General features: G+C 37.6%; 3 protein-coding genes across 3 annotated transcripts; 1 reads left to right on the top strand and 2 right to left on the bottom strand.

Moving 5' to 3' along the window:
* The first annotated feature begins 3,464 nt into the window (after positions 1 to 3,464).
* ufsp1 (UFM1-specific peptidase 1) lies at positions 3,465 to 4,469 on the top strand. The gene has a single exon (XM_067452032.1). It carries the CDS (start codon positions 3,584 to 3,586, stop codon positions 4,322 to 4,324), a length of 741 nt encoding a protein of 246 aa, XP_067308133.1. The 5' UTR covers positions 3,465 to 3,583; the 3' UTR covers positions 4,325 to 4,469.
* Positions 4,470 to 4,627: 158 nt separating this feature from the next.
* On the bottom strand, positions 4,628 to 8,087 carry si:dkey-85k7.10 (endonuclease domain-containing 1 protein). The gene is made up of 2 exons (XM_067452031.1): positions 7,749 to 8,087; positions 4,628 to 6,296 (listed from the first exon to the last, which is right to left on the bottom strand). The coding sequence occupies exons 1-2, from the start codon at positions 8,064 to 8,066 to the stop codon at positions 5,715 to 5,717; spliced, it is 900 nt and encodes a 299-aa protein (XP_067308132.1). The 5' UTR covers positions 8,067 to 8,087; the 3' UTR covers positions 4,628 to 5,714.
* A 3,013-nt stretch (positions 8,088 to 11,100) lies between these two features.
* si:dkey-85k7.11 (endonuclease domain-containing 1 protein) lies at positions 11,101 to 14,108 on the bottom strand (the record flags this gene model as incomplete). The annotated part of the gene is made up of 3 exons (XM_067437496.1): positions 11,101 to 11,701; positions 12,842 to 13,017; positions 14,060 to 14,108. Coding segments are annotated over 3 exons (825 nt in total), but the record flags the coding sequence as incomplete, so codon positions are not given.
* Positions 14,109 to 14,847: the final 739 nt, after the last annotated feature.

Genomic DNA, 14,847 nt, shown 5'->3' with positions numbered 1-14,847 from the left:
AACCTTGAGGAAAGCCTTCCCAGAAGAGCTGAAGCTGTTATAGCTGCAAAGGGTGGGCCGACTCCATATTAAACCCTACTATTAATGCGTCATTAAAGTTCATGTGCATGTAAGATAATATATTAATTAATATATATATATTAATATAAGAGCAGACATCCCAAAACTTTTGACAATATAGTGTGTACAAAATATATAAACGTATGCACATACACCATCACATTTTATATCCCAGCTTTAGTGCATCACTCCAAAAGCATTGTTATGTTAATGCATTGCTGTCATAGGAATAGATACAAATGTGAAGCTCTTTCTCTGTTTCAGGATAAGGGTCTGCAGGCTAAAAGAGGAAAGCTGCAGTCTATTTGGCAGCATTCTCCTACACACAGCCTGCTGGTGGCTCCGCTGCTCTAAACAACCTGACTGATTGTTTTAGGAAGACCCCTTCCTCTCGCCCTGGACCTTGCTACCCTCCAATTCATATTCAGCTATAAATATCACATGCTCTTTCTGAGGTGTGGGGATTTTAATAGACTGGAAAGAGCTTCATCTACTGATAAAATCTGCACTTTACAATAATAAGATGGCCAGCTTTTACTGGCTGAAAGCAAATAGGGATATTTCTAGCTTTGGCATTTGCTCTCTCCAGCAGAAATAAACAGAAATCTTTTTTACCTTTGACACTTCAATTCATTTTTATCATTCATTCCAACTGATTTACAATTTTAGTGTAATTTCAAACAATCTCTGTATTATTCACCAGCTTAACAGTTTTCTTCCCTAAGGCATATGATTTGACTTGTGTATAACTGGTTATAATTAAAATGCTATAAGTTAATTTTGCTCCAGCAATTTCCGAACAGCCACTGGATATTTATTTATTTTTAACTTTCAGTTAGTGCAAAAGAGCATTAACATGCTGTAAATAAAGTCACACAGAGTACATTTCCTTCAACGACAACCAAAAAAAAAAACATGTTAAGAACATTTTAAAATGAGTTGATTGGCATGTGTGTAATGCAGTACCACTGACATAATGAAGTACTTCTTGTTCTGGCTGTTGCAAATTCTTTAACAACAGATGGGTGCTAATCATTTCACTATGCCAAATCCACAGTTAAACCATTCAGAAAATTACCGACAGTCAGCCAAAAGACAAAAAGAAATACTGAGATAATTTCATCAATGAAGATATCAGTACTTAAACAACTGCTGAAGCTAGATAAACCAACAATGCAGTTTCAAGTGTCTTACATAACATTACATAAATGTTCATAATACACATCTGCAAAAATGATAAAGCTGTGAGCTTAGTAAGGTTTTGGCAACAAACTGTTTCAAAAAAAACGTTTTGACAACACTTAAACGAGTGATTCCTATATGCTTTTTTATTACACTATTTGCATGCTATTCTTATGCATTCAAAATACACACATTGTCAATGAAATCTCAGAAAAGGATCCAACAAGAAAAAGTTGAACGCAATCACTTTGCCAGCCTCCACTCACCTGCAGTTATCCGTACAGTCTTGTGTCCAGCTTGAGTCATAACTACACACCCACAAACAGTTTGACCTCTTTAAGTACAGGGTTTTACTTTTTTATCATCCTAACCACAGTATTTTGCATCAGGGACTTGACATATAAGTTCGTTTTGAAATGTCTCCCATCTTCAGATTTGTGTCTGATCTAAAGTGTCCATCTTTAGTCTATCTCAAGTCAAAACATTCAATTTCAGGCCAGCATTCCCATTTCTCTTATCATGCATTGTTTATCGTAGTCTATTCTTTGACCTTGTGATCTATCCATCTACCTGCCAAGTCTTGACCTTGATTTAGTAATGGTTTGAATGGATCTTATATCAATCCATTTCCGAGCAGAAATGCTTACTGAAAACTATATGATTGATATTTGAAGTATTATCCAAGTATCAGATTTTTCCTTAAAGGGTTGCATGCAATTTCACTTTTGTAACTTTAGTTAGTGTGTAATGTTGCTGCTTGAGCACTAACAGTATCCGCAAAGTTACAGCGCTGAAAGTTCAATGCAAACGGAGATATTGTCTTTTAAAGTTATAAAGTTTATTGCCTACAAACACATCCGGTTTGGACTACAACAAGCTTCTTCCTGGGTTGGAGACATTATAAACCCTCGCTAGTCACCGCAGATGTGACTTCTGCCCGTAATGAGAAGGGGCGTCGCGTTTCCAGACAACCTGTGCTTGGCACTTCAGCCAAACTACATGAAATACATGAAACTACATTTAGCCATCTAACCAATCTAAGACCATTGCGTTTTTCAGAGGGATGGGCTTCATAGAAGCAGGAAGCTAACGAGCCGTTCAAAGGACAGTGGAGACAGCGGTGTGGAATAAACGTCAAATATAAGACAAATACGGCGTTTTATAAAAAAAAAAAAAAAGAGGTATTAAGACATGTTATACTGCGCCCCATAATCACAACTAAGCCTAGAAGAAGAAAAAAACACGGAACCACCCCTTTAATTTTCGACATTTTGGACCAATATTTGATTGCTGAATTGGACAGCTTCTAAATTCAAATTATTTCTATGTAAAACAAGTCATTTAGCCTAATTGAATGATTAAATGAACAAAGGGCCATCTAATGCATACAGGGCCTCATACAGAAATATGCAGACTAACAGGTCAAAAACAACTGTGTTTACCAAACCATGTGTTTATACTCATACAGGTTGTTTTCTTTCCCTTGACAATGGCATCCAGTCTATCCAGAGATATTTTGGGGTCTGTTCCTGCTTTGGAACCGTTATTGACAGAGTGATGCATAATAATACTCTTTCTGCCAGTGTTGTTTCTTTGCTTAGAAAAGGGTTTTTGTTTATCTTCACGTGTATGGGAAATGGACAGTTAAGGGTGACTCTATTTCTGTCCATTTGGAAACAACTTAGAGAAACAAAAAGACTGCAACCTTCAATCAAAAGGTTATGAAGATAAACCACACAACAAGGGAAACAAATAAGATGTCAAATACATTGTTTCCCACCACAATATTCAAGACACAGGATCTCTAAACAATCATAAAGGATTACAACAAAAACAGATGCAATACTCAACTTCCAGGTTGGCATTTATTGCACAAACAAATGTTCTCATTAATTAATAAACTTAAGAACAACACATAACTTACCTTATTCGTAGTACTGGCCAAAGTTAGCAATTATATCAACCACATTCAAACTTGAATACCTAGTTAGAGAACATTAGCTCCCTCTGGTGATGAACTGACGGTTAGCGCGCCTAACGATTGCCTTTTTTTCAGGTGATGACGCGTTTTAAAGGTCGGATTATCATCACCATCATAAATCCTGCAAAGTTTTTAATATATATATTTTAAATATATATATACATTTACAACACTATACTTAGTTTTATATTGTTGTGTGTAAAACAGAAAATGTTCGTGAAGAGCGCGAATTTGAGGCGGAACTGTTTCCGAACGAGCTCGTATACTACAGGGAAGACTTTCAGAGATGGACGTTTGTTACGAGATGTAAAGTTCATTCGTCTTATTTAGTGTAAACAGTGAATATAAACACGTACTGACATGGAAGAGACCGAGAAAAGAGGGACAGGTCAGAAAACTGAGTGTATAGATTGGGGTGGACATGTTTGTGGACAAATAACTGCCAACAACGAAACATGGACGGATGTATTAGTAAAGAATGCCCATGATGGACTACCTCAACCATCGCCTGACTGTGACAGATGCTCTGTGATATCAGGAGAGTGTCTCTATTATCATTATGGCTGTGATGGCAAGGATGACAGAGGCTGGGGTTGTGGCTACAGGACTATTCAGACCATGTCTTCATGGTTGTATCTTAATCAACCTCTGAGTGTGAGCCGCAGACACCCACCTAGTCTTTCTGAAATACAACAAACTTTGGTGGAAATAGGGGACAAACCAGGTTCATTTTTGGGTTCCAGGGAGTGGATAGGGACATTTGAAGCAAGCCTAGTTCTTGACCAGCTTTATGATGTCCCCTGCCGCATAGTGCATGTAAGGTACGGAAAAGAGCTCGATCAAGCCATAGAGGATCTTCATAACCATTTTCTTACCCGTGGGTCACCTGTTATGATGGGAGGAGACAGGGACAATTCCTCTAAGGGGATCTTGGGTGTGTGCACGCGTGAACAGGGGAGTTATCTGCTTATTATGGACCCTCACTACTTCGGCTGTCCCTTAGATAAAACCTCTTTGCAAATGCAAGGTTGGGTTTCATGGAAACCAGTTGCTTCTATGGATCAGTGTTCTTTCTATAATCTGTGTCTGCCTCAGTGCTAAGAAGTGACTGTTTTGTGTTTGTTCCCTTTGTCTGTTGTAACCATGTGAGGATTTTAACATATGTCATAACGTGAATGACTATATTTGCAGAATTTGTCATTTGTTTTTCTGTCTCACCTCTTTAACTAAATAAAAATGCCATTGACTTCCATGATCATTTATTGCATGCGTGAACATGTAGGCCTACCTCAAAAATTTGAATATCAACCCATGACAACAAACTGATAAATGAACCATATGTGACACTACGTTTTATTTTAATATTTTTTTCCCTCACAGCTAGGACTCTTATAACAACATCCTGATTTTGTCACAGTGTATTACTTACATTTATAGTAATTTATTCTTAATTTATCCAACATGAGCGTTTCATAGTTAGGCTATAAAGCATGTTATAAAACATACAGCTTTTAAAGAAAAAGGTCAAAACATAAATGAGGCTCAGTTAACTTGCTTCAATGTTTAGCTCCCAGTATTGCTCCCAGTAATATGAATAAAAAACAATTTTAACTACTTTGTCCCCAATAGATAAGTATATACTAATTATCATATTTTAATGTTGTAAGGTGTGTATATAACAGGGTTTCTGCAGGTTTTTACACATATTATTTATTAAAAAAAATATTTATATTAAATTAGTCTTAAATGCACATAAAGTCAAGTCAATTAATAAAGTCATGGCCTTAAATGTGGCATGCATTGCAAAAAATCTTCCTCAGTATTATGTCCTGTTTTCAAATACAAATATCTAAGTTTAAATCAAGATACAATTACTTGAAATGCAAATGTAAAATGCCGTATTGACAAAGTGACCCAAATTAAGTGAGTTTATTCTTAAAACAAGAACAAATGTCAGTAAAAACTTCTAAAGCTGATTTTTTCTGATCCCATTGGCAGATATTTGTTCTTGTTTTAGTCATGAACTTCATTTTGATCAATTTCACAGAAAACAAGACTTCATATTTTATGTAATTTTATATTTAAATGTATCTTGATTTAGGGGTCTAGATTTCTAGATAAAGACAGAAATCTGAGGAAATCTTTTGTTGTTGTTGTTTGCAATGTGCCCACAATGTACAGTAAAAGTTATTTCCATACTGAAGTAAAATGAATTAAAAAGTAATGGATATCAGTTGGGAGTTGCATTTTCAAACTCTGAAGTGTTTCTAATACAACTCATTGTGTTTCTCCCTAGACAGTTACATTTAGAGAACATATTAACAAATTATTTCACAAAATCGATTTCGATAAATCCCTTCGATTTATTCCTTAAAAATTCTTTACTTGGTCTTAAAAAAAGTCTTAAATTTACCTTCACAAAACCTGCAGAAACCCCGTATAAAATTATAACGATTTAACTTGGGACTGAAGACCTTAATTCAGTGAATCCTTACAAGTCTGGCACACAGTCATTGTAAAAGATCTGGAAGTTCTTGTCCACCTCCATTTTGCCCTTGAGAAACTTCTCCAGATTCTTGATGGGAACCTCCACTATGTGGTTGTTCACACGATCATTGAGACCATAGGCCCCAAACGCTGGGAACTTGTACCGCTCTGCGTAGGGGGTGTTGTGATCGTAATCTGTGCAGCAATAGGCCGTCCACACGTACTCCGGGATGGCGAGGCGATCTTGGTTATCACGTCGAATCATATTACCTGATGTTGTGACCCCAGTGATGATATAAGCCTTTCCGTGGCAATAGTTGTTGAGGCGTTTGCGGGTTACCTCTACCTGTGCGCTCCAGGGACCAAAACTGAACTCTCTTATCAGAGGAACCACATTGGTCAAGGTGTAGGTGGCCGCCTTGTCCAGCGGGTTGGCCTGATGCTCGTCTGGGTTCAGTTGGCCTCGCTCATATTGGACCACGTCGGCGTAGTCTTCTAACACAGCCTGTGTGTCTTCAAAGTTTTTGTGCATGAAGGAGGACTGGGGGAAGGGTTCCATGTTACTGCTTCCTTTATCAGTTGCCAGCTGTGGAAAATAAGAAATACAGAAGATGAAGCTAACATAACCTCTTTGGTCCTATACTTACTCAAACTGGCATGGGAGGCGGATGCACTAAAAGGACGCTAAAGACCAACGATTCTAGATTGGGGCCCCGTCCACACGGAGGCAGGTTTAGCTGTATATACATTTTGTATCGTATTAGCGTTTCGTCCACACGGATCCGGCGTTTTGGAAGCATGAATCCGATATTTTCTGAAACCAGGTCCCAGAGTGGATAAATCAGAAAACGACATTCTTGCGTTTGTACAGCCAATTCGTATATTTTGTGAAACTGTGATGTCATCATACTACGTCCGGCACAGTGAAAGAGTTAAGGGATACAACTACGTGCACTGGGCATGCGCACATCAATACCGCACCATTTAATTACTGTATTTGCATTATTATAAGGGTAGGTTTAGGTTTGGGGTAGGTATAGGCGTTAATAAAACACATCTGTTAAGTAGCAAATGTATTTATTGTTATTTTATTGAGATTTTGCCTCACTTCCTACCATTGCTTTAGTCCTTCTAGCCACAACTCTTCTTCTCTGTTTTTAGTGTATTTCTGTAAGAGAAAGACAGCGCCACACACTGGCCTGGCATGTATACTACATTGTTTAGAGTCATTTTCATTGCTCTCGAGTATACGCAGATATTTCATTAAAAGAGAAAAAAAAAGATCGGATAGGGAAAGCTCTGGCTTTGTGTGGACGGGGCCTTAGAGACCAAGAGGCATGAAAAGAAAAAATATAAAAACCCTCTTGCCAAATGTATTGATTACTGTAAACGAATACCCGTTCACATTCTTTCACAAAAGTCATGCATTCCTTCGAGAAATGTTGCATTCGCTCACAGCCTCACAACAACTTTGCATTACCCCACAAATCTTTTGAGTTCTTTAAGAGGGAATGCAATATTTTTTGGGGAAAGCAAAACTTCAGAAAGAGCATGACATTTTTTAGATTTTCATGTTTTTCATGGACTAATAAGGATATTATAAAAAATTATGAATTTTATAATGTACTAACTGTAGATTAGATCCCCTAACTCCCTAAACCTACTCATCAGATAAAACTTTCTGCATTTTTACAACTTTCTGTATGATTATAGGCTGATTTCCTCATGGCAACCTAAAAATGTCTCCTCAAAGACAATAGGGTTTACCAGGAAAAACACACACACACACACACGCACGCATGCACACACGTTTTATTTGAATAGTCTATAGTAAAATGTGCTTTATTCCTGTGTTCGAAGCTGAAATGTTGAAAACTATTGTATTGCTGTTTTCATTTATTACATGAAACATGGAAAGTCCAAAGAACAGCATTTATTTGAAACTCACATTATTATGTTTTTAGGAACAATATAAAAGTTGATCAAAAGTGTTCATAGTGTTGAGGGTATGCATATGTTCTTCTTAGCACACACTCACCTGTGGTTCAAACATCCAGGGAACGTCTACCCGTTTCTCCCCATCTGATTTCTTGAAGATGTATGCTGAATAGATGGGAATGTGTTTTTTGGGGTTGTAGAGGGTGATGAAGCGAGGCTCGTCCACATACCGCTGGCAGATCTTTTTTTGAGAAGTACTGAGGTAACCTCGTGGTGGAGTGCCCATATAAAGAAAGTCCTTACAGCGCTCGGCACCGGAGAAGTCTTCCACCACTCCAGCCTGTGTTCTTAATATCAAGCACGTCAGCAGGATCAGCAAGTTTCCAAACCAGAACCAGCAACTGACCGTGAGCTTCATGGTGTCCTAAAGAGTTGTCTTTCTTCTCTGTGAAATGCTCTTTGGATGGACCTAAGTAGGACAGTGACACAGCAAAATTTACAGAAAAAAAATGTTGCTTCTTTTTCTGTGACTGGCTTATTCCTGCTCTCCTATCGACTGTCTTTATCTGCTTTCAAATCGAATGACTCTTCACTGGTAGGTGGAGAATAAAATGAGAGCCATTGAAAATGCTACTGAGTACAAAGCACATGCAAAACCATTTTCAGAGAGTATGATCTACAATAAAACTTGAATGTAAAGTATATTGATAAGACAAACTTCAGTGTGCCGTTATCCTCAAACATGCAAATCAGGAAGGTCAATTTGCCCACTGCTGGCCTAATGTTCAATGGCTAAAGTTATAGTCAGCCAGCATGCCCTGAACCTGAAGTGATAGAGAAGAAATTTAACTGAAGACATCTACCTTTAGACAAAATGAATTTAATGAAACACTATACGCAAGCACAATGAGAACACTAAACTGTACTTTTCTTTTCTTATTGCACCAAGGATTGAGTCCATTCAGTCCAAAATGTCAACAGTTGCTCCCACAAATACCATCAAAAAGTAGCAAGAGCAGACTTTAACTATACAAGCACTCATCTGTGAATCGTGTTCACAAAACTTTGACAATTTGAGCAGTTAAAACATGCTACGAGAAGTCATAGAACAAGTGTAGCATGATAAGAATGGAAATGATCCACAATAAGTATGACAAAATCTGATAGGTGACAAAAAAAAATTCGTTTTTATGTTTTACTAACATTGTAATTAAGTTTTGGAAACGTTATTTCTGGATGTTTTTTTTTTAACCTTTTGTTTTTATGTTTTAAGAATATTTTAACTTGCTATTTTTTCTTGAATATTTTATTCTTTGCTTGCTTGTGAACGTTAAAGGAAAATGATATTGTCATATTGAAAAAGTTATGAAAACATTATTTCTGAATATTTTCTGAACGTTCAGAACGTCCAGTTTCCAGCCCCCCAAATATTTTAAGAATGTTTTCTCTCAATGTTCTGAGAATGTTCATCAAGTAAAATAACACTGTAAGGATGTTCCATTCACAACAATTTCTCTCTACATTACTAAAACATTCCTTAAGTACAAAAGTATGAATATTGTACTCACACTGAAAAGAGAGTGTTGGATTTACATGATTTAATTGTACATTGGTCCCACATGAATCAATTAAGCTAAACATAATTTGTTCATGTAACTTCAACAACATGGAATGAATACATAAGTTACCTAAATAAGCAGTCTCAAAGTGAATTATATATGGCTTCCTGACATGATTCAGGCATTAAATATTATATATTCAATCATCCACTTCAATTTCATATATTTTAGTGTTAGACAGCTGAATTATAATACTTCACTATAGCTGGTTGACAAGGTTTTGGCTAGCAATAGCAAACATTTAGCCTAGAAATCTAGACGCACCCTAGCGGCAGCAAATCTAATCTGCTGTGAGTGTCGTCTAGCAACTCTCAATACCCTTCTGAGCTCTAAACACCAAACTCTGGTCGGGCCAATCACGTCGTGTATAGAGTCGGTGGGCAGGGCTTAATATCAATCAATCAATCAACTTTATTTATATAGCGCTTTTACAATCACGATTGTGTCAAAGCAGCTTCACAGTGTCAAACAGGATAATATTGCGACAAAACAACTCGGCCGTAATATAATTACGGCCGAGTTGTTTGCGTGCTTCTAGTAAACACAGAAACTGGCGAACGGCGGCGGTCTTTCGAATCAGCTTTGACTGCGACTCTGGAAGACTTGGAGTTAAGCTTTTCTCTGAGAAAAGAACAAAGAGCGGCACTGAAGTCATTCTTAAAAAGGGAAGATGTGTTCTGAGTTTAGCCGACCGGATACGGCGAATGTTTAATCAGTCAGCGAGCTCTGCTTCACCTTCGTTGCTCTGGTTGGTTGTAGCGCTATCCTATCGCGTGCAGAGGGAGTTTGAAAGACGACCGTTTATCCCGCCCCTCAGATTGAGCTGTCAATGGTGAGTTTCCAGACCAAACATCTTGATGTGGGTCTGGCTTGTCAGGCTATAGCAAACATTAGCATCTGAAATACAAAGCATTATAAGCTCCTCCAGCAGAGCTGTATTGACATTTTATCAGTCCACAGCAAGCAGTTGCTCCACTCTTCTCCATAATTGTAACCCACCATCATTTATATTGTTCTAATAATTCCAGCATAATTGAATATTAAACACTATTAAACACAATCAAGTCTCCCCTTTCTCATCTTCCTCAAAAATACATAAAATAACACTTGTTCATATAAAATAACAATTTACTCTTGATTTAGCCATATGCAAAGCATGCTGGGAACTAACAAGCCCCGCCCAGTTTTAGTTAATGCAACACAAATCATGTAAACTCAACACAAACGGATTAAGTTTGACTTCAATTTGACTTATATATTTAAGTGGATTGAACACAAGAATCAATAGCAATTGTGTTGCTTTAGCTCATTTTAATCAAGCAATCTTAACAAGCAGTAAAAATATTTTTTTATACGTTTTATGATAACATTATGAAAACTTTCATCCAGTACAAATTACATCATAAGGCCATTCCATGAACATTTTACTCAAAATATTTTATGAAAACTTTCAGCAAAAAAAAGAAGATTTTAAGGATTTTTATTCGTTTTTTATACGTTTTTATACGTTTTTATACGTTTTCTCTTAACATTACAAGAATGTTACATGAACATTATTTTAAGAATGTTTTGTCCTAACATTTACATAACTTTTAAAGAACATAAGTGACCGTTATGGGAACGTTCCCTATAAGCTACAAGGCTGACTTAATTTTATTTAATTAACAATTTTATAGTCCAAAATATAACAGCAATTATTAAACCTTTAGTCTTTGCTCAGCTCTCTTAGCAGAACTTCCTGTAAGCCACATTCACTGGACTTTTTTCTTCCTTAGTTTATAATATATATATATATATATAAAAAATGATCCAGAGTTCACAAACTGGCTTTCATTCACTTCCCATAGGTGTGCGTATTTTCTGATAAACAGTCCTTGAAAAAGATGCTCACGCTCTTGTCCATGCCAGTCTGATTTTTCAGAAAGGTCTCTAAAGCCTTCAAAGGCACTTCTGTAACACTGTGTCCCACGATCTCATTCAGAGCGTATGCGGCGTAAGTGGGAAACATGTACCGTACGTCATAGGGAGAGTTTCGGTCAAAGCGCGGGCAGCAATAAGCTGACCACAAGTGCTTTGGGACAGTCATGCGTTCCTCACTTCCTCTTCGGATGGTCATCCCCGATACAGTCACCCCAGTCACCACATAGGCAGACCCACGACAGAAGTTATTCAGGCGGCGGCGCACCGTATCAATATATGTGGTCCACGGGCCCTCCAAAAAGTCTGTGATCTGAGGTACCACATTTGTTAATGTATAGGTAGCTGCTTTGTCTTGGTTGTCGGCCTGGTGCTGGTCAGGGTTAAGAGGACCTCGCTCGTACTCCACGGCATCAACATAATCTACCAGCACAGCCTGGCTCTCCTCAAGCAGTTGGTCGGTTTCACCACTAGAGGGCAAGACTCTCATATTCCCGCTTTCATCAGCAGAAACCAGCTATAGAAGGCAAAAGAACAAGAAATCATGAACCACATAGAAACTTATATTGACAGAATTTCATGTACATTGTGTCATTTGGTCTTATTTCTCGGTTGACAAAATAAAGGCAATTTTGTTTTAAATGTATGATACTGTTATACCCAGTGTAGACGGGTTCAAAATACACTATATTGTCAAAAGTTTTGGGATGTCTGTCCTTACATGCACATGAACTTTAATGACATCCCATTCTTAATCTGTCGGGTTTAATATGGAGTCGGCCCACCCTTTGCAGCTCTAACAGCTTCAGCTCTTCTGGGAAGGCTTTCCTCAAGGTTTAGGAGTGTGTTTATGGGGATTATTGACCATTCTTCTAGAAGCGCGTTAGTGAGGTCAGGCACTGATGTTGGGCGAGAAGGCCTGGCTCTCAGTCTCCGCTCTAATTCATCCCAAAGGTGATCTATCGGGTTGAGCTCAGGACCCGCTCTGTGATTTTACGTGGCCTACCACTTCATGGCTGAGTTGCTGTTGTTCCCAACTGCTTCCACTTTGTTATAATACAGATAACAGTTGACTGTGGAATATTTAGTAGTGAGGAAATTTCACAAATGGACTTATTGCGCTGGTTTTAACCTATCACGGTACCACACTTGAGTTCACTGAGCTCAGAGCGACCCATTCTTTCACTAATGTGTGTAGAAGCGTCTGCATGCCTAGTGCTTGATTTATACACCTGTGGCCATGGAAGTGATTGAACACCTGAAGTCAATGATTTGGAGGAGTGTCCCAATACTTTTGGCAATATAGTGTATCTGAAATTAACCCTTTTTTAACTTAATTTTTTCCTTTTATATTTACCTTTTTATATGTATTTATTTTTTTAAATAAAAGTTACCCTTTACCTAAAAACCCTATTGGCTGCTTATTATCACTAACACTTTATTTTGATGCTCCCCAACAGACATTTGACTATATAACTTTGCAACTGCATGTCAACTTATTCTTCTAAACCATAACCATAACCTAACAGTCTGATGACTGCTGGCTGATGTGCAGTTGCAAAGTTACATATGGTTATGTAGAATGCCTAAAGTGGACCATCAAAATGAAGTATAACCAAATAAAATATAATGATATCAAACATAGAGCATCTGCTACCTGTGGTTCATACATCCAGGGTGTGTCCATCGTCCTCTGTCCATCGGACTTTTTGAAGGTGTACGCTGAATAAAGTGCCAGCCGGCGACTGCTGTCGTACAGCGTGGCATACCGTAGCTTATCTCCGTAGCGTTGGCATATCCTCTTCAGATTCCCGCCTCGGATACCTGTGGGTGCTGTGTGCATATAGAAGAACTGACTGCATTCTTTAAAGCTGTCAGAGACTGCGCCGCCTGCCAGACGCAACCCCGTCAATAGAAGAAGTCTGATGATAAAAACCTTACAAAGTGCCATCAGAGATGGAGAAGTTGATAAGATATCAGTGTCTATTACACAACTTCCAGTTTTTTAAATGCAAAGACAGGCCGATCCTTCTGTTCTTCCATGGTGTCAGAGCTAGACTGATAACCCGGAAGAGTGAAAGTCACCATATGCAAAGCATCAACAGTCTTAGCCTGTCATATGTCGAGGCCTATTTGAGGTTTTGAAAACGGAATGAATGAACGCTCACAAATTCAGTTCATAAAGATATTTGGCTTAATGAAATGGCAATCAGAGTATGTCTTTTGAAATAAAACATATAACAGAATACGGTCCCCACAATAATTTACAAATGGTTCATAATGGAATTTTCTGAACAGGAAATTATTAGGTCTGTCTTGTATTCGATTACAAGGAGGCATTAATCATCTCTTGCAGTTTTATTGAAGTGCATCGGGAAACAATACTGTATTCATTTTGTTTTCATCAGGATCACATTTACTCACTTCTCTGTATAGCACATACACAACTCCTTCAGCCCCCCTAGTGGGCTGGATAGAATAATACAACTATCAGGAAATTTACAATACCCTGACAGTCATAGCCTACTTTGACCCCTTGTGGTAATTAACATTCATTTACATTTATATAATATGTTATTAAGGAATTAATACATTATGACACAGTTAACTAAGAACTATTTAATTTAATGATTACTTAATCATGTATAATTTTCATTAGTTGTTGATGCTGTAATCATTAATAAATTGATTAGTTTACCATTAGTAATACATTAACTCATGATTATCTGTGCATGAATTAAGCATGGATTAAGGCATATTAGTGCACCCTTATTGTAAAGTGTTACCAAACTTTTAATACTTTTGCTGCAATTGAGGAGTTTTTTTTATTATTATATCACATTTTAAACTGCCATTTGGTCATGTTATAATGTACCTGTTACGAACTGCTCTGAGACAGCCGGTTGAAGATCCACACGCAGTATTTATTAAAGGGTAATCCAAAGTCCAGGCTTTTATAGGCATATGGAGGATATATGAGGTAATGAGGTGATGAGACACAGGTGTAAACATTGAGTGCTAATGAGTCCGGGGAAAGGATTATGGGTAATGTAGTTTGTGATGGAGTGACAGTCCGGGGTGGAGTGCCCTCAGGTGGTGATCACGGGCACTCACACTGGTGAATTGTGACAGTACCCCACCTATGGGGCATGTTGTCACATTTCACTTCCATTCTTTTGGGGTAAATCAAGAAAAAAGTAAACACTGTATGAAACAATGAATGAAACAAAACCACATAATTGTAGACGTGTGAAATTAATGTGCAAAGAAATAAATACTCTGAACCCCAAGTGGATTTACACAATCTGAGAAAGTCAAAAAGTGTCAAAAAGTCAAAAAGTGAAGAAGAAGAAGAAGAAGAAGAAGAAGAAGAAGAAGAGTCTTGTCATTCCCGTTGCATAGGTCTATTCGAGAGTTAGGCTACCAAATGCTTTGTAGTTTCGTTTCAGATGTAATTCATAGTTTCATTTTAAGTGTTAGGATCAAACCAGTTTCGTTTCAGTTGTAATTCATAGTTTCATTTTAAGTGTTAGGACCAAACCACTGAAAACGCGTTATGAGTTATGGTTACGTTTTTTGCAAAAAATTAAGGAGTAGAACTATCGGCTAATAAGGAGAAAATGAAAATATAGACCTAAGTAAACGTAAGTATCAGCGCTTAAA

Source organism: Pseudorasbora parva, chromosome 1 (genome assembly GCF_024679245.1).
Source record: "Pseudorasbora parva isolate DD20220531a chromosome 1, ASM2467924v1, whole genome shotgun sequence".
NCBI classification, from domain to species: domain Eukaryota; kingdom Metazoa; phylum Chordata; class Actinopteri; order Cypriniformes; family Gobionidae; genus Pseudorasbora; species Pseudorasbora parva.
The sequence above is the reverse complement of the archived record's forward strand: the minus strand, read 5'-3'. Positions and strand labels throughout refer to the sequence as shown.